Source organism: Cyprinus carpio, chromosome A2 (genome assembly GCF_018340385.1).
Source record: "Cyprinus carpio isolate SPL01 chromosome A2, ASM1834038v1, whole genome shotgun sequence".
Taxonomy (NCBI): Eukaryota; Metazoa; Chordata; class Actinopteri; order Cypriniformes; family Cyprinidae; genus Cyprinus; species Cyprinus carpio.
In genome coordinates, this window is record NC_056573.1 from 2,988,284 (window position 1) to 3,007,922 (window position 19,639).

Here is a 19,639-nt window from a genome sequence, read left to right on the forward strand (position 1 = left end):
TTTATTCATTTACAAGTCTTAACATTCAAGGTGCATGTTAACTTTACTTAATGTATTAGATATCATTAAATAACAAAGAACAGCAAGTAAATTTATTTTTTATTAAGTTACTTAAAAGTAATAAAGCATTTTTCCTGAAACGTACTGTAAAGCAGAAACCATCTGAACATATTAAAGAGCATTTATTAAGGACTATTGCTGGATCCTACCGTGAACTGACAGCAATTCACACTTCTCCAACATTTGCAGAACGTTTACAGAAGTTCTCATATTTAAGTATCATATAAAAACTTCTGTGAACATTTTCTGAGCATACAGGAAAATCTAAGATCTATGGTTGTATACACATTTCTGGTGTCCAATATCTTCACATCTCTGACACAGACACTGATTGCATTTTCTTTAGAATATATCTCTATTTTCTATCTTTGCCTCCAAACTGGGTTCCTGAACTCCAGGGTTGTTAAATCACGCTCAAATCGAGCTAAATTTGGATCTCTAAAACAGATCCACCAATCAGAGACAGAAGACGCTGTTACTAAAGTACTTTTGAGGTCACTCCTGTTTCCATGGTAATGATTGGTGGGATTATGGGTAATGTAGTTCTTCCCCATGAAGGTACTCAGCAGTTTATGTTGATTATTTTTTTCTTTTTCTTCTTCTTGACACAAAATTGAGATTGCACTTATTAATGGCTTCAACAGACACATATAATATTTAACAAGATCAGGGAAATTCTGTCTTGTTTATTATAAAATTATTTATCACTGTGCATCATTTTTTTTTTTTTTTTTTTTTTGTTTGTTTGTTATTTATTTTTAATAAAAGTTTTAGTTGCACTTTAAAATAAGGCCTAACTTATTAACATTACTTAAATAAGCATATGCAAGTAATGCAGAATCATGTAATGTAGAACAGAAATAGGTCACACTTTACAGTAAGTATCACAAATGTGCAGAATGGGATTATGGGATATTATAGTACTTATGCATGCTAATATTAGAGTGCTGCTACATTGTTTAAAAAAAATAGATTTTTTTAATGTACATGTGGATGATTCCAGCCATCCATGAGGATAGATTGTCTTTTTTCACTTATTCAAATACATTTATTTATAATAGGGCTTTCATATTAATTGGTAAACTCAGTGTTAAGGAATTTATCTAATCCTACTAATCTTAAAAAAGTAAGGTCTAATTTGAGCACAATTAACTTTTTAATTGTTATTATTTCATATCATTTGTATTAAATGTATTGTACAAGAAGTTATTTTGTATTGATGGGCACATATTTACAAACCCAGGGCCAGGCAGCATCATCGTGCACACAATTGAGTGTAAAACAGTTGTGTTTTGTTGTGTAAAGTGAGACAAAAGCTCATAAGTGGCATGCAGAGTGTTTGTTCTGTGCTCGGCTTCCTCCAGGGTGAGCGGAGCTACTTTCAGCTGCGGGCTGCCTGACTTCACATAGCTGTCAAATGCGTCCCGCGAGAGCGACACTTCTGACATCCCCCCGCTGCCTTTGGATAGCTCCTCAACTCCTCTTTTACCTCCTTCCTCCCTCTCTCCTCTCTCATCCTCCCTCGCTTTGCATGAGCACGCTGCGTCTGTCCTTCCCCATCCGCATTCCTTCATTCCTGCCTCCACTCTCTCAGGCTGCAGTCCCCAAACAAACGCTTCTATTAAAACTGGTCGTCTTGAAATAATGCATTAAAATTGTATATAATTTCAGATTTTCCGCTGGTAAAATGATATTACTTACGATAATAATTTGTGCCTGTAGAGGCCAGAGAGAATGAGCTGAATTGAAAGGCCACCATATTCTACTCAGTGAAGAGCGTAAACGTTTCAGTTGAGTCTCACTCTAGGTTTGATTGTTTCAGCTCCAACCCTGGTCCCCGAAGGTGTGTCTTATATTTTATATATTAAATATATTATAGTTGACTCTGACCCATGCAGATTTTTTTCCCAGCCAAAACATATTTTAATACATTCCAAATATGTTGAAAACAGTAAAATAAAATATTTTTAATTTGAATTTGAAAATATATTTAGTTTTTAATCTTCATTAACAAAAACATATTTCAAAATGTATTTCAGGGTCCAGAAAATACATTTCCAGTCTTACAGCCTAAATTTAGGCTAAGTGATGAAAACCAGATTTATGATTTTATGATTTAACAATATGTAATTTGTTTATTATATATATATATATATATATATATATATATATATATATATATATATATATATATATATATATATAGGGTGTTTGTGTTTTTATATTTTTGTAAGGGTAATGTCAGTGTTTTAATAATTTAGGAAGGGTTATATATATATATATATATATAATTTATTTATTTTTTTGGACACTTTTTTTCTGACATATGTGAATGTATTTTCTTGGACAGAAATGTATGGATGGCAAATATATATTTTCAAATGCTTGAAATTTTTTATTTTATATTCAAAAAATAGGCAAAAATATATTGATAGAAAATATTTTTCCATAAATATATTTTGAAACATAATTTAGCAAATTTTTATGTCATACATACATATATATATATATATATATATATATATATATATATATATATATATATATATGTATATGTGTTATATATATGTATATATATATGTATATATATATATATATATATATATATATATATATATATATATATATATATATATATATATATATAATTTATTTTATATTATTTTATTTTATTTTATTTTATTTATTTTTTTTGCCATATTTGGAACCACAATACATTGGTGTCATCAACATGAGCCCAAACAGCAGCTGATTACCACTGTGTATAAATAACCACTTAAGGGGAGATTTTTGTTTTTCTACAAAAACTCAACAAGCACAGAAAAGTGTTTGCATCTGTCTGCCGCAAAAACACTATAAGAGATGTAAAGAATGCAATCTGATGTCTGAAAGCTGCTTCTGTGGAGACAAGCAGCAATGAAAATACACTCAATGCTCTGTTTGCAGGGCATCGGTCGCACTTGTTGGCAAGGTGAGTTAGAAAGCACTCACACAATTGATCAAACCCCAGGCTTCTGTTTTCAAGCAGAATCCAATTTCAGAAAATACATTTTGCACAAATTAAATGATCTAACCAGTGTGAAAACACCCCTAGATCAGTGTTCGGATGTTTGTGTGACGCGTGTGTTCATATGTTTGTCATGATATCTGCAGTGCGGATGCCGTCCTCACAGAGCTGCTTTCTTTTCTCTCTCTTTCTCTCTCTGCTGCATGATCAATACGAGTGCGGAAAGAGATGTGGGACCTGTCTGTCAGGCGCCAACACCAAATAAAGCCAAAATGAAAAAAAAAAAAGCCCTGTAGATCAAGTCAGTAAGAATGAGAGAAGCAGAGAGAGACAGAGAGAGACAAATGAAACATGTTGTTGAGGCTGCAGTAGAGAAATACATCAAGATAAAGTGATTGTATAAGATGCAGCTTAAGGTTTAAAGTTATATGCTTGATGTAGCTCCCCAGTCAGGGCTTCTCAAACCTTCTCAAACAAGGATTTTCTCCATGGAGAGAAGCAAAATCCTTTTAATGCAGACCTACCAAAGGCTTTGAGGTTGTGAAGCAATGCTATAAATGAAAGAAAACTGTTTGTCTGTAGAAACTGCAAATGTGATTCAATTAAATCACGTTCATTTGTTGAATTCCTGATGAAAACTACACTAACCATAATCCTACAGATCACCAAATCATGCTAAACATGCTGATGATGGAAATGAATCTTAACAGTAACTCCCATATAACATAGCAAATATATGCAATGGAAACCAGTCTCTCTGCAGGAACTAACAACTTTGTGCCCCACATAGACTCTAGTCAGGCTAGCACCATATTTAATGAAAATGAGGCTGTGAGGGACTGAAGTACAGTGCATTCTATGGATTAACAACATACCGATTGTTCAGCTGACGAAGCATATTTCCATACTTTCAGTATTATTGTACTTTCAGTAGACGAAAACTTGTGAGTTGTGAAAATGATTTGTTCTAGGACCTATCAGTGTGTGCCATAGTAAAGACTGTAAACCTGTCCCTCACAGCCTCATTTTCAATCAAGTTAAAGGGGTCATGAATTGAGAAATCAAACTTTCTTTGATCTTTTGACATATAAGAGGTCAGTAAGACACTGTTTCTTTGTTAGCTTCATTTTGCTGTTGATTTCTTTTTTATACAAGACACAGTTTGATGCAGGCTTTTCAGAGAGACTGAAAATATACAAAACTATTTACAAAACTAAAAAGATTACAAAACTATACAGGTATCCAAGGGCAGGCTTTAAGATGGTTTAGATCCTACCTGTCCGATTGCTACCACTTTGTTTATTTAAATGGGGAGTCATCTCATATATCACTGGTAAAATATGGAGTGCCACAAGGATCTGTCCTAGGTCCTCTGCTATTTTCAATATACATGTTGCCCCTTGGTAATATAATTAGAAAATACGGGATTAGTTTCCACTGTTATGCTGATGATACTCAACCTATATATCTCAACAAGACCAGGTGAAACTTCAAAATTATCTAAGCTAACAGAGTGTGTTAAAAATGTAAAAAAGATTGGATGACCAGTAATTTTTCTCCTATTAAATTCAGATAAGCACAGAGATATTACTTATTGGACCAGAAAACATTACACAGAATCTCGTAGATTACAAATTTGCAATTAGACGGATGTACTGTTACTTCCTCTACTGTCAAAAATCTGGGGTGTTATATTAGACAGTAACTTGTCTTTTGAAAATCATATTTCCCATGTTACAAAAACAGCATTCTTCCATCTTAGAAACATTGCCAAGCTACGAAACATGTTACCTGTTCCTGCTGCAGAAAAGCTAGTTCATGCGTTCATGACCTTTAGACTGGACTATTGTAATGCACTGCTAGGTGCTTGTCCTGCATCCTCAATAAACAAGCTACAGGTAGTCCAAAATGCTGTGGCTAGAGTCCTTAACTGGTCAAGAAAATATAATCATATTACCCCAATTTTACAGTCTCTGCACTGGCTACCTATTAATTTCCGTATCAGTTTACAAAATATTATTACTTACTTATAAGGCCCTTAATGGTTTAGCTCCTGCGTACCTAACTAATCTTCTACCACGCTACAATCCATCACGCTCCCTAAGGTCACAAAATGCTGGACTTTTGATAGTACCTAGGATAGCAAAGTCCACTAAAGGAGGTAGAGCTTTTTTTTCGCATTTGGCTCCCAAACTCTGGAATAGCCTTCCTGATAATGTTCGGGGTTCAGAGACACACTTCCTCTAGATTAAAAAACACACCTCTTTGGCCAAGCATTCAAATAATGCATCTCATAATTTTGGACTGCAGTTATATCTGATCAAATGTGCATTATTATTCTTTAGCTTGGGTTAATCTAATTAATTTTACTTGGCTGGAACAGCAGCTACGCTAATTATGTTTCTATTTGTTTCTCTGCTTTGCCACGGGATTTACATCCTAGGATTTACACAAGCTCCAGTCTGGATCCAGAACACCTGAGAAGAGATGATGCCAAACCCCTCAGAGGACCTCAGATGATGCTAACCCAGAGACAACATACAGAACTACCACATTTTGCTATAAGTTTGATTGCATAATTGCTGTTAATAGTGTTAATCGTCTGTTTTTTTACGTCTTTATTGATTTTTCTGAACATTTCTGCCATATGCACATGAACTGACAGTCACCACTGATAAGCTACTACTAAATATTGTAGAAACTTAATTTTCTGTAAAGTTGCTTTGTAATGATTTGTATCGTAAAAAGCGCTATACAAATAAACTTGAATTGAATTGAAAAATAAAAGATGATACTATGCTGACTATTCTGACAATTGTGACATAATACACAAGTGTGAGTAACAGTGTTTCGATCATGTGGCACTATCACTTCGTCTGTTACAAATCATGTGATATAAATTTTTAACCAAACTGACCCATACTGTTTACATCTGCGTGCATCTATTATTTTAATATGCAAAACTGATACCCAGTCATAGCAGTTGTACCACTGGGTGATTTGATGACGTTATTCACAATTCTTTCATAAATTAACTGTATACATAATCTAGTCCCTTTGTTTAATTTTCAAAACATTTCTTTGCTTCAAATTGATGTAAAGTTTGATTCAGTGCTTTTTGGTTTGGAGCAAATCCTAAAATTCCCTTTTGAAGAATTGCATATAAAGACATTTAATGTTAAAATTAATGTTAATGTTAATTTTAAAAAGTAATGTTAACCTTATGGGTGTGTGCACACCAAAAGCAAAGTGAATATCATAAGTGAATAAGATCTGATTGACCAGAATGAGCGATTCCTGAAAATACTTTTATATACACTATATACAATATATATATATACACAGTACAGGTCAAACGTTTGGAAACATTACTATTTTTAATGTTTTTGAAAGAAGTCTCTTCTGCTCATCAAGCCTGCATTTATTTGATCAAAAATACAGAAAAAACAGTAATATTGTGAAATATTATTACAACTTAAAATAATAGTTTTTCTATTTGAATATACTTTAAAAAAATAATTTATTCCTGTGATGCAAAGCTGAATTTTCAGCATCATTACTCCAGCCTTCAGTGTCACATGTAACATCCAGTCTATCACATGATCATTTAGAAATCATTCTAATATTCTGATTTATTATGAGTGTTGGAAACAGTTTCTGCTGTCTAATATTTTTGATGAATAAAAGGTTAAAAAGAACTACATTTATTCAAAAAAAAAAAAAAAATTCTAATAATATATATTCTAATAATATATTTTCTTTACTATCACTTTTTATCAATTTAACACATCCTTGCTGAATAAAAGTATTGATTTTATTTAAAAAAAAATAAAGAAAAAAAAATGACTGACCTCAAATTACTGACCAGTAGTGTATATTGTTATTACAAAATATTTATATTTTGAAAAACATAGCTTCTTCTTTTTTTTTTTTACTTTTTATTCCATCAAAGTATCCTAAAAAAGTATCACATGTTCTGAAAAATATTAAGCAGCAGAACTGTTTCCAACTTTGATAATGAATCATCATATTAGAATGATTTCTAAAGGATCATGTGATGATGATCCTGAAAATTCAGCTTTGCATCACAGAAATAAATGATAATTTAAAGTATAATACATTTAAAAACAATTATTTTATTTTGTAATAATATATCACAATATTACATTTTTTTCTGTTTTTTTTTGATCAAATAAATGCAGGCTTGATGAGCAGAAGAAACTTCTTTCAAAAACATTAAAAATAGTAATGTTTCCAAACTTTTGGTCTGTACTGTATATATATTATATATATATTTTTGATCAAATAAATGCAGGCTTGATGAGCAGATTTTTTTTGTATATAGTGTATATAAAAGTATTTTCAGGAATTGCTCATTCTGGTCAATCAGATCAGTCGCTGGGGTATATTTGTAGCAATAGACAACAATACATTGTATGGGTCAAAATTATTGCTTTTTCTTTTACGCCAAAAATCATTAGGATATTAAGTAAAAAACATGTTCCATGAAGATATTTTGTAAATTTCCTACTGTAAATATATCAAAACTTAATTTTTGATTAGTAATGTGCATTGCTAAGAACTTCATTTGGACAACTTTAAAGGGGATTTTCTTAAGTATTTAGATTTTTTTTCACCCTCAGATTCCAGATTTTCAAATAGTTGTATCTCAGACAAATATTGTCCTCCAAACAAACCATACATCAGTGGAGAGATTATTTATTCAGCTTTCATATGATGTACAAATCTCAATTTCGAAAAATTGACCCTTATGTTTTGTGGTCCAGGGTCACATACAGTATTCACATTTAAGGTACTAATACGCACCCTTGAGAGGTAAACAAGGTTAACCTTTATTTCTGAGAGTGTATTTTGATTGTTTGACTACAGTTCCATCATAAAGTTCCAGGTGTTTGTGAAAGCCCCACTTAAGCAACAGTCGAAACAGTCTGAAATGAAGCTTTGTGCACTGAGCAGCAAACAGCCTCTGAGAGCTCTGGGATTTCATCATGCAGACAGTTAACCCTGCTGACACCAGAGATGAGACGCTTTCCTCCTTCACATCCAGAGACAGAGCAGATCATTGACATCAACATCCACTAACACTGCATGTACTCTTCAGCGTCTGCTCTGTCTGTCCTGCTCCTCTCACTCACTGTCACAATAACACACTACCAGTCAAAAGACTGAGGAAATCAATGTCTGTGTGTGATCTTAAATGCATGGAGAAGATTGCAAGGAGTGATCTTGACAGGGGAAAACCAGTATGTGAATTTGTTGTTTACAAAGTATCCCATGGTGCAGCTCATGAAAGAATATCCATTGTGAGCAGAATCATACTTCCATTTGTGTTATTTCAAAGGTTTGATGTTTTGATCATTCTAAAATGTGGAAAACTGTTGTTAATTAATAAAAAAATAATAATATGGTTGTTGATATTGTATGAAAGACTGCTTGATTTTAGTGCATACGCGCACACACACACACACACACACACGCACACGAAAATAAAGATGTACCTATGAAGCAGACGGGACACTTGAAGGTGCCGCCCATGCCTTCAAAGCTGTGCTCGATGAGGTGACACTGCAGCTTTGCTGGAGAGTCGAAGGTTTGACTGCATAGTTTACATTCATGAATGAGGCCTTCCTCTGGGAAAAGACAGAAAAACAGAAACACAAGCTGCGTCACTGGATATGTCTGAAACATTCACAATGCAAGCACACTATATGATTTGCAGTGCATTTTAAGCATTCTCATGAAATGAATCTCAGTCAAGAATAAACAGGAGACATTGAAACCTCGCCAGATGTTCATATTTAAAAAGTCCTGTGTGTCATCTTGACTTTCAAAAGATGTCAATCTGTTTCATAATTTACAGAATTTGAAACAAAGATTTGAGTACTTGTAAAATACACTTTGTAACCAACGTTCGCAACAAACAAATAAATAAACAAATAGTAAAAACTTTGCACCACAATGTAAAATGGTCCAAAAATGATCAATTATAATTTTCTCATTTAATTAAATGAGTATTTCTTTAAATAACTCATGTGTTTCCTGTATTGTTCCTAAAACAATAATAATAATAAAAATTATTTAGAACAGATAAAAAAAAAATACCAATAATATTTTTGGTTCTGATAAACATGCATTTGATTCACTTGAACTTCCTTGAACTTCTTTTAATTTCATAATGACCTAATACAGTATTAAGAAATAAAAAGTGTATTTCAAATCAAAAATAGGATCTGGATTGGTTCACAACAATGTGAAAAGGGTTTCTAATAAACAATGTATATATATTTATACACACACACACACACACACACACACACACACACACATGATATATATATATATATATATATATATATATATATATATATATATATATATATATATATATATATATATATATATATATTAAAACATTCATTCTGTCATTGTGTAGTATTGTCTCTTAAGAAAAGTGTTAAGAAAATATGAAAATATGTTCATATTGATTTTTCACTGGTGTTTTGAATTATGCATTATACTGTGTTCTGTTTTTGGTTTGAAGGAAATATCTGTAAACTGAACAGTAAAATGTGCTGGTATCTTCAGAAAAGTTTTTTTTTTTCTATGCAGTTATTCTTACAGTGTTATGCAATTAAAAAAAATTATTAATAATAATAATAATAATAATAATAATAATAATAATAAAGAAAATCTATACAGTACAGTCCAGTGGGCATTTCACCGATGAATCAATGTTAGTTATACCAACGTTAAGTTAATTAGTTATTGATTTTGCAAACAGACTTAACATTGATATCACATCATTATTTTATCTTACTTTTTAACATTGAATAGGTTTTATTTCACACTACACAGCTGTAAATTCAATGATATTGTAATCTAGTATTTAATTGGATCAACATATAACAATACTGTCTGAATCACTTTTAGTCATAAACCTTGAATGTGATCACTAGACACTCTATGAGGGGAAAATAAGCAGTGTTGAAAGTACAATTAAAAATTGCGTGTATACAGAGGAGCTGATGTTATCAGTGATATCAGAGCTGGTCTGATCTTGAAGGTCTGTGTGGGCATATGCGGTTGCACTGGCACATGGGAGAAACCCCAGAGGAGCCGTTGGCACAGGTGGCCACAGATGGCATTTAGCATAGAGTGAACAGTGACAGGATCTTCAAACACACCTACAGCACCCAAACACAATACCAGACTGGTTACAACACACATAAAACTTCATTTTTTTTAATCGATTAATGCGAGTGGTTTGCCCATGCAAAAGTCACCTTCACAATGCTGGCGTGCTGTGGGCGATTGCCAGGGCATTGCTGGGAGGTTGTTATGTTGTCTGCATGGCTGCCAATTCAACAGAGCCAACCTCTAAGACCATATCCTGGTCTCTAGATATCTGTGTAATTCTAAATTATAAACTGTTTTCATTTGTAATACATTTTTAAACTTTACTTTTTTTCTTGTGATGGCAGAGCTCCATTTTTCTAGCAGATTGCTGAACAAAGTTTAAAGAACAGTATGTATGTTTGAAATAGATATAAAGAGTTTGTCATAATGCATTCTGAGATTGGCTGATCTTCAATGGATACATGTGATGCTGCAGCTATACGGCGGCAGATACTGACCTGAGAACAGCTCACTGAGGGAGTCGTGCATCTCTTAATACATGATGAGCCAAATTAACTGTGATTAAAGCCCTGGGAGTTAAACGCTGACTCCTCCTCCTGTGTGTGTGATTTCCCTGATGAGTTCAGCAGCTCAGGCGGGCTGCCGTGTGTTTATTCATTTAATGCTGAAAATAGTGTAAGAGGGCTTTATAGGGGAAACTTTATCAAATCAAACACTGGTGATTAATGATGGACCTGAGCTATACTTCATTTATGAATGCTGTAGTGTTTCTGCATGTGATCTTCATGCGAGATTGATATCTCATGACTGATTAAGAGTCAAAAGGACAAAAACATTCATACAGTTATCAAAGAATAATGTACAGTAGGAGGTTAAATTTTAATACATTAATAACTTTATATTCAGTGGCATGAAGTCATTATGAATTTGGTCACACTTTATTTTAAGGTCCAATTCTCAATATTAACTATTAACTTTGAGGTTTGGTTTTATATATTAACTAGTTACTTCTTATTAACAGTTAGTAAGGTAGTTGTTAAGTTTAGGTATGGGGTATGGTTAAGGGATCTAAAATATGCTCATGCAAAATAAGAGATTACAATTTGCTTTATAAGTACTAATAAACAGTCAGTATGCTAGTAATATGCATGCTGGTTTATAATGCGAATTGGTCTTTAAAATAAAGTGTTACCATGAATTACTTACTAAAATAGAAAAACTAAAAAATAATCATTCTTACAGTTCACGACTGGGATATCTATCAATTTAAAGACAATTTTTGGTTCCTAGATTTGATGCATATATATGCAGGATACAGTCATCAAAATCTTTGTCAACAAGCAAAATTACGCTATTACAATTTTTTTATTGAACTGAACACTTGCATTCATTTGTGGGACAGCCAGATGTGATTTAAAGGAATAGTTCACCCTTGCATTCATTTGTGGGATTTTTATTTTTATTATTATTATTCACCCTCGCATTGTTCCAACTCTTGAGTTTCTTTCTTTGAGTTTCTTTCTTCTGCCCACTGACTTCCATTGAATGAAAAATACTATGAAATCAATGGAGACCAGAAATTGTTTGGTTGCCAACATTCTTTAAACTAAGTCTTTTGAGTTCAGCAGAAGAGAGAAGGTGAGTGAGTAAATGACAGAATTTTTATTTTTGGGTGAACTATCCCTTTAAATGCAGTTTTCACTCCCTTTCAGTGTGCATGAATACTGCTTCATCTTAAAATCCTTTGGTAAGTGCTTTTGTGCCAAAAATATAAACCTAATTTGAACATATCTTTATCCTGCTAACATACAAGACTATACATAAAGCATCATTTCAGAGTGCACACCCGCTTCATGTTAATACCTCTCAGCATTCACCAAATAAGCATTTCACACACTCTTTCTTTCCTCGTCTTGCAGTGTCTCTCCGTCAGTTTGTCGGCCGCCCCATGAGCCGCTCACACCAGGAGAGAGGAAGTTCATTAGCTCAGCTAAATCAGAATTAGTCCCTTCATTCTGACGGCCTGAACTTCATTAGACATCCCTTCACAATCCAGCAGGGAGACGTGATGAATCAACGCGGGACGATATCTTGCCTCACACAGCAGATTCACACTTCCTCCACACCGCCCGCCCTTTCTCTCTCACAATCTCCTTCTCTTTCAGTTCACTTATTCTTATGTTTCCACTGAAACCAAGAATAAATTGCTCAGAAATGAGAAGCGAGTCATTTATGAATGAAAGCCAAATGCCTGCAGAACTGACATCAGTCCTGCATCACACATGGTCAATAAAAGCCATTTCTCTGCACGAGTCACGGGACAAAACGTGAACAGCTCAGAGAAAATAACTCTTTGCAAATCAGAGATTTCTCTCACGTAACTATCACTGAATCTATAAATGATTTCAATTCTGTCTCTTCTACATGTAGATGAAGATAACCATACAAACACAGAAATGACTGCAGTACAGGGCTGATTTTTTCTTTGGCTCGCGTGTTCTGTAGCCGCCCCACTGATGCCTGTTGCCATAGTTTCACAATTCAAAAGAGGCAAGAGCACCAATCAGATAAAGAACAGGACACAATTAGCAAACAAATCAGATTGTTGTGCAGCATGCCAAATGAAGGAGACGGCACGGAGGAGCAGGTCCTGTGAGATTACACCCCGGATATCAAACAGCACGCATCAGATCGTGTCGTGCTATAGAACATGCAGAGATACAGCGATCTGAAGCAGCCATGTATGAAAATTATTTTATAGCATAATGTGATATATACTGGCTGACTGATTATTCATGTGCATAGTTTATGCATTTAGATGAGAAAACACTCAAGTTATTTTACAATTTCTGTACACATTTCCATAAAATGATTACCTGATTACATGATTTTCTTGAATAATAACAGCAACAAAAAATGCTTTAGATAAAATGATTTCACTATTGATCCATGAATAACTTAATAGATCAGAAACAGTAGGTTTTTTTTTTTTTTTTTTTTTTTTGCATTTCTTAAATTTGTGGTGAAGTTATATGAAACTGTAATGCATCTAGTAGAAATGTAACCAAAATGAATAACTTATTCAAAGAGGCATGCATAATGACTTCAAATGACTTCAAATGCAAATTAATTCTATTAAATAATTGAACAAGACATTTGTTAGACCGATTATCTAACCCAATCTCATGAAAAAAAAAAAAAAATTTTATGAGGTATGAACATGAAGAAATAGAATAGAGTTGCATCTAAAACTGAGCATTTCATGTATATGTAATGGCTTCGCTGCACACCATATACCTTGGAATATGTGTAATCTAAATAGAATCAGCAATTCGGTGATATAAAGAGAATGCATTGCGGTTCTTTTAATGAAAGTGTTAGATGATGCTTATGCTTGACTACATTGTCTATATCATACAGAGTTCATTCAAAAATCAAAAACGCATCTAAACAATCACATCTACAGACTGGATAAATTTGGAAAAACATCCTTATGCCTTTTCCTTATAAACAATTAATCTACAGAAAAACTATGTGTTAAAATTTAAACTAATAGTTAAGCGCATTTCAGTTTAGGCAGTTGGTTACTATATAAACCAACTGTAATATTTAATAGATGATGGAAGGTACATTTTTAAATTACAAAATAAAGAACTCATTCATTACAAATGAAAAGCTTTCAAAATATTATCAGTTTTACTTCTATGAACTTTGGATGTAAGGTTCCATTTTAAATACAGAACCCATTAAAACAGAAATACTTCCATTCACTGAAATCATGAAGAGATTACATTAACAGATGAAAACAAAAGTACAGAAACTCTATGAAATGATGTTTTATTAACAAGGTTTGGGAGGAGCACGTCAGATACTTAGCCTAATTAGCACAGGTGGAGCGCTCTTAAGATAATCAACACTAGGGTATAAATACAGCTGACTTACCCCTATCCATTGATGGTTTATCAGCATCCCCCCCCCCACCCCATCTCCTCCACTTAGAGTTTATTTTACACTTTTTTGTGTAGGGGTAGGGGGGGGGGTACTCTAGGTTCGGGTCATTTCCAAGCTCGGAGCCCTTCCCCGGACAGCACGCCAAATATGCATTATAATACTTCAGCTAATTATATGTAAGTGTGAACTCGTGAACCATAAGCACTGCTAAACGCACAGCAATGCAAAAATGGTTAGTTGATGATTTAGGAAGGAAATTCTTATTTTAGAGGAAATTTTAATGGACAAACACAAATGTACATTAACATGACTTCATAACTAACATAAGGTAACTAAAAGTCCCAAAACTCCTTTGATTTCATGGGGTCTTTAAAGAAGAAGTAAAGTGAAAAAGAATCAATTTAGACTGAATCAAATGCATGTGTAAAACAGCATTGATGTGATGAGCACAATTTAGTGTTTTCATTATTTTTCTCTTTCTTCCTGAAGGTGATGTCTGATGGCATCACGTTTACATGAAGCTGTGCAAGAAAACCTGACTGAAAACTGCAGTGGCTTCCATCAGCGGGGGATTTTGAGGGTAGGCACCCTTGTGGGAGAATGTGTTATGTGTGTATTTGTATTGATGTGTGAGGTGAGGCAGGCGAGGGGGAACCCTCTGGCTGCTGTCTGCACCTCACAATCACAAAACTGAGAGACACGCTCCCTCTACGCTTGCAATTATACTCACACACACACACACACATATAGAAGAAACACAGGCACAGAAGAAAGACTTCAGTAATTCACTCCCACTGGATGTGTACTCAGAGAGGCTGACATCTCGTCTCAAGGGAAACAGTTCTTTTCGGCCCCCTCACTTGAGTCAGGGAAGGATTACCCTGTTATATACCAGGTGATGGGGTACGTGAAGGGCACACGTGATAAGTACGCCCAATGTGACACTGCTCAGGGCGAGTAATGTGGGCACTGTAAGAGGAACAAGCCACAAAACATCAAATGCAATGGAGGCAACAGCTGCACAAACATGTCTCTCATGGAACTGCTGTCGGTTTATAAAGGTGATTGTGTGAATAGTTCCATTTTCCATTCTAAAGTAACCCGTTTTCCATATGTGCTTATAAACACGTGTGCTACTTGTCCAGTGAAAAGCCAAACTCAGATGACTGTTTGCTTTGGAGCAAATCAGCTTCCCCTGACTCCTGCCAGTAGAAAACCATCTAATCTGCTGCCAGATCTGTCGAGAAGACCATGCAGAAGAAAAAAAAAACACAACCACACTGAGGTCAAAGCATGCTGAACTCATACAGCCTTCCAAAGGGGGAAGACAGCCTTTCTATATACAATCTACAATATCTTAATGCAGCCAGGATTTCACCCGAGGCTAAAAAGAGGTGGAAGACATTTCAAACACACTCTCTGTAGTATATATTCTGTTTAGCTGTTTTAACAAAAAAAAATTGGGAAAATAACCAAAACGGTCACATTTTCCAACAAAAGTACTTGTACATATGGGTTTGTGCTCAATGTTCAAATGTTCAAGACTTTCTTTGGTAACTGCAGCCACTATAGTTGGAAATTGATTAAATTTGGCATGTGTACTCAGAATGTCCTGCTCTCCATCTGTACCAAGTTTTGTGCACTTTGGACTCTGTGCTCACAAGATACAGGCCAATTAGCTACATTGGACCACTTCAAAATTGACTCATATCTTATTATAAAAATTAATCAAATTGCGTCAAGGACTTTTTGTCAGCCTCATTTGAGTTCTAAACATTGGATGGAATATGTGAAATGAAGTGATGTGTGGCCAAGTATAGTGAACCATACTAGGAATTTGTGATCTGCATTTAACCCATCTAAGTGCACACACATAGTATTGAACACACACACACACACACCCAGAGCAGTGGGCAATCATATTGCTGTGGGGGTTTAGTGCCTTGCTCAAGGGTCTCACCTCAGTCGTGGTATTGAGGGTGGAAGAGAGCACAGGTTATTGACTCCCCCCACGGACAATTCCTGCCAGACCTGAGACACAAAACAGCAACCTTCAGGTTACAAGTCTGACACTCTAACCATTAGTCTACGACTGCCATATGTCAGTACCTTTGTGATGTGTCCGTTCTCATTCCACTGATGTACACACCAATAACACACTACAATGATTCCATGTCAATGTTTTGTCACTTGTGCCATTCAAACAGTGCTCCACATGTGAAATGCACAGGAGACGCAACTATTTCTCATTTTGCTCATCTGAGCATGTGAACTAATGCTTAAAGACACACACAGATAGCACCTGTCTCCAACACCTCACTAACAGCATTCATCCAAACAGACAGAACAGCTCATACTGTGTATTAATCCTAACTGACAGAATTGATCATAATAGTAAGTGTAACTGATAGTAATGATCATACTCATAAATGTTATCAAACAGCTCTATGAAGAAAAAAAACAACAACAAAAAAAAAAAGCCCAAAGTAGCAGATATGGCAATGCTATGGATGGATAGGTGATGTTGTCTAGCTATTTAGGTCCAAGCACAAAGTAATGGAACCCTACTGTATTTCTTAGGATTTTCTTAGTATGGTATTGTAGTTGTCGTCTTCTTCTTCATAGAACAATATGGTCAAAAGTTGTGAAATTTGGCACACTGATAGAGGACAGTCTGAACAATTACCACAGCAATTTTGGAGTCTTTAACTCAAACCCTCTAGCGCCACCAACAGCTCAAATCAAATTAATAATATTTGGAATGTAAGGGCTAGAATCATTTTTTTCTTTCCTCTGATTCCTTGGCTCACGATGCTTTGATTAATTTGCATCTATCTAATCTAAGTATAATCAGTTTGCAAAGAAATCTGTAATCTCCAAATTACTTATTTTTATATATCCTAATGAAACTGAAAACATATTTGTCAAGTTGCCAGACATAACTGAATTTATTGCTGTCCAATTAAACTGAAGAGACGGTATTATTTCTATGTTGTTATATAGTACATAGAATAATACTTCCATAAAGAGTCACTCAAAGATTTGTATCATATTTGAAAAGAGACATGGCCATTGTATCGTCAGCTATATCACCTACATTAATCATTTGTGTGTGGACCCCGATAATCTCCTCTTGTGGCTAGATTTCTAACTAGTACTGTAATTACTATTCTGTTCAATAATTGCACTAAAATCCAGAGTTGCTACTGAGGTACAGTACATACTGAACCATGGATTTGGTGTACCGTTGCAGCCCTACCCAAAAGCCTACACAAAATGCATGGAACTTATGTGGGAGCGCTTAAGTAGATTAGCTTGTTGAAGTTCTCCTGTAAAAGTGTCTGTTGTCAATCACATGTCCAGCAAACTAACTTCCCACTTAGACTCTTGGAGATGTTGTAGTGCATGCAGGAAGGACTTAGTGTGTGGGATTTGTGTTTTATTTTTATTTTTTTCAAAGCCCATTTTCTCATTATGGACGGTGGGCAAAGGATCACCAATCAGTCTTTCAGGACATGACCAGTGTTGGGGAAAGTTACTTTTAAAAGTAATGCATTACAATATTGTGTTACTCCATAAAAAAGTAACTAAATGCATTGCTTAGTTACTCTTTATGGAAAGTAATGCATTGTGTTACTTTTTGTCACCGGGGCTGGACTTGCTTATTTGTTTGTTTGTTTGTTTTAAGAACCAAAAACATCAAAATTTACATTTTTGGCAAACGTAAAGACCAAAAGTGAAATTAAGCCTCAGATTAAAGGAAGTGCCTCTGCACCAATTTCGCTCAACGCAGGGACAGGAGGGGTGTCAGTGAATAAATGGGGAAAAAAGTAACTTGCATTAATTATTTGAGAAAGTGACTTAGATCTGGATATGAAGAGATGGCTGTGTGGAGTAAAGCATCCAACTGGCCATGTTCCTGTAGTGCGGGCACAGGCTCCAAGGTCATCCGCATCGGGCTGTTCTCTCATACTGTTGGCTGCATTAAGAGCATTTCATCTGCTCCCAGCATCCCAGCGGCTCGACTTCCTCCCGGGAAACCAGGTGGAGTGTTAAAAAACCTCCACATATGGTGAAGTCAAGCTGCTCGGAGGCTGCTGGGTGTCTGCTGTGGGGATAGCAGCTCCTAAAAGGCCCAGCTGGTTGTTGGAAAAGGGCTTCTATATTACTGCACCCCAGCGGCTGCCTCTTTCTAGATACAGCGCTGGCCCGCTCGCACCAGAAGGCCATTTTAGACTCCTACTCAACAGCCCCCACCGATCTCTCTCACAGACCGACTCTGGATCCAATGCAACAATTGGTGTTCCACTGCTATTTAATCAAATTCCTCCATCTGGGCCCAGTTTTCCAGCAGAACAGGGTAAGGTGACTCCAACTGGATATTGTAGAGGAAACCACAGGCTGCAGACAAAACTTGTATACAGAACAACATATATATATATGTAAAAGATGAATGACAAATTAAAGGATCAGGTGGCACCGGTATGACATAAGGGGGAATTTTGTTGGCATGGATTGAGTAACATACTATGGCCTTCGCAGTCACCAGATCTCAGCCCAATGGGAGATTTCGAAACAATGTGTTGGACAGTGGTTCCACCACCATCATTAAAACACTAAATGAGGGAATATCTTGTATATCTGGTGTTCCGTTCCTCTTGTAAAGTCAATTCCAATGTGCATTAAATCTTTTCTGGCAGCAAGTGGTGGCGGAAACACTGACATCACACTATATAGAAATCAATTTTAGAGTAAATCTGCAGTCTTTTTCACATGAGTACTATTAATGTTGCAACCTATGGAATAGAGCATTCCAAACATGAGGTTTCATCTCAGTTAGAATGCGGCCTTAGAAGGCGGCTGCCCATGTAGGCAATGAGGCAGCTCACTAGGTTATGGAACTGAGCCAAAGTAAAAATGAGAGCAGACAAAAGGAGATGTCTTTTTTCCTGCAGTGTCTCCAGGGCTTCACCCTTGATGTGGCGCATTCATCATCGCGCCTCCAATATCAGTTATTCAGCGGCTCGTCTGCTTACAGCAGAATTAATTTGAGCTTTAATTACTCTCATCGGTGGAATGCTGATGAAGGCAAGCAAACGGGCAGCTTGGGACACCACCGCACTCACTGCACTGCTTTCATACCACCTCAATTCCACACGGACACAGGAGCTGGCAAACAACCGGCAGGCTGGCCTCATCAGGACCCATGGTCTCAGATACAGCCCAGAGCACAGGAGAGATGAATCGAGTGACAAACTGTATATGCAGGACAGGTATGTAAGGGATAAGGCAGACAGCCATTACACCAAAACAAGCCCCGATAGAGTTATCAGAACCTCCATTTAAACAAGCAACCTAGAAATATGACAAACACACAGCAATATTACAATATGTTTTATGATCCCCTTTTATCATCTTAATCAGTTTTTACTACAGGTACGTGTATAAGAATGTGTATGTGTT

The 19,639-nt window shown here is 35.4% G+C and overlaps 1 protein-coding gene across 6 annotated transcripts in view; it reads right to left on the reverse strand.

The window, feature by feature from the left end:
• Nucleotides 1–19,639, reverse strand: part of LOC109108024 (zinc finger protein 521-like) — a 76,341-nt gene that overhangs the window by 10,058 nt on the left and 46,644 nt on the right. For all 6 annotated transcript variants that reach the window (XM_042769265.1, XM_042769257.1, XM_042769223.1 and 3 more), the window contains one exon: nt 8,587–8,718. In XM_042769265.1, coding sequence (XP_042625199.1) covers nt 8,587–8,718 — 132 coding nt within the window. The remainder of the gene's footprint in view (nt 1–8,586; nt 8,719–19,639) is intronic.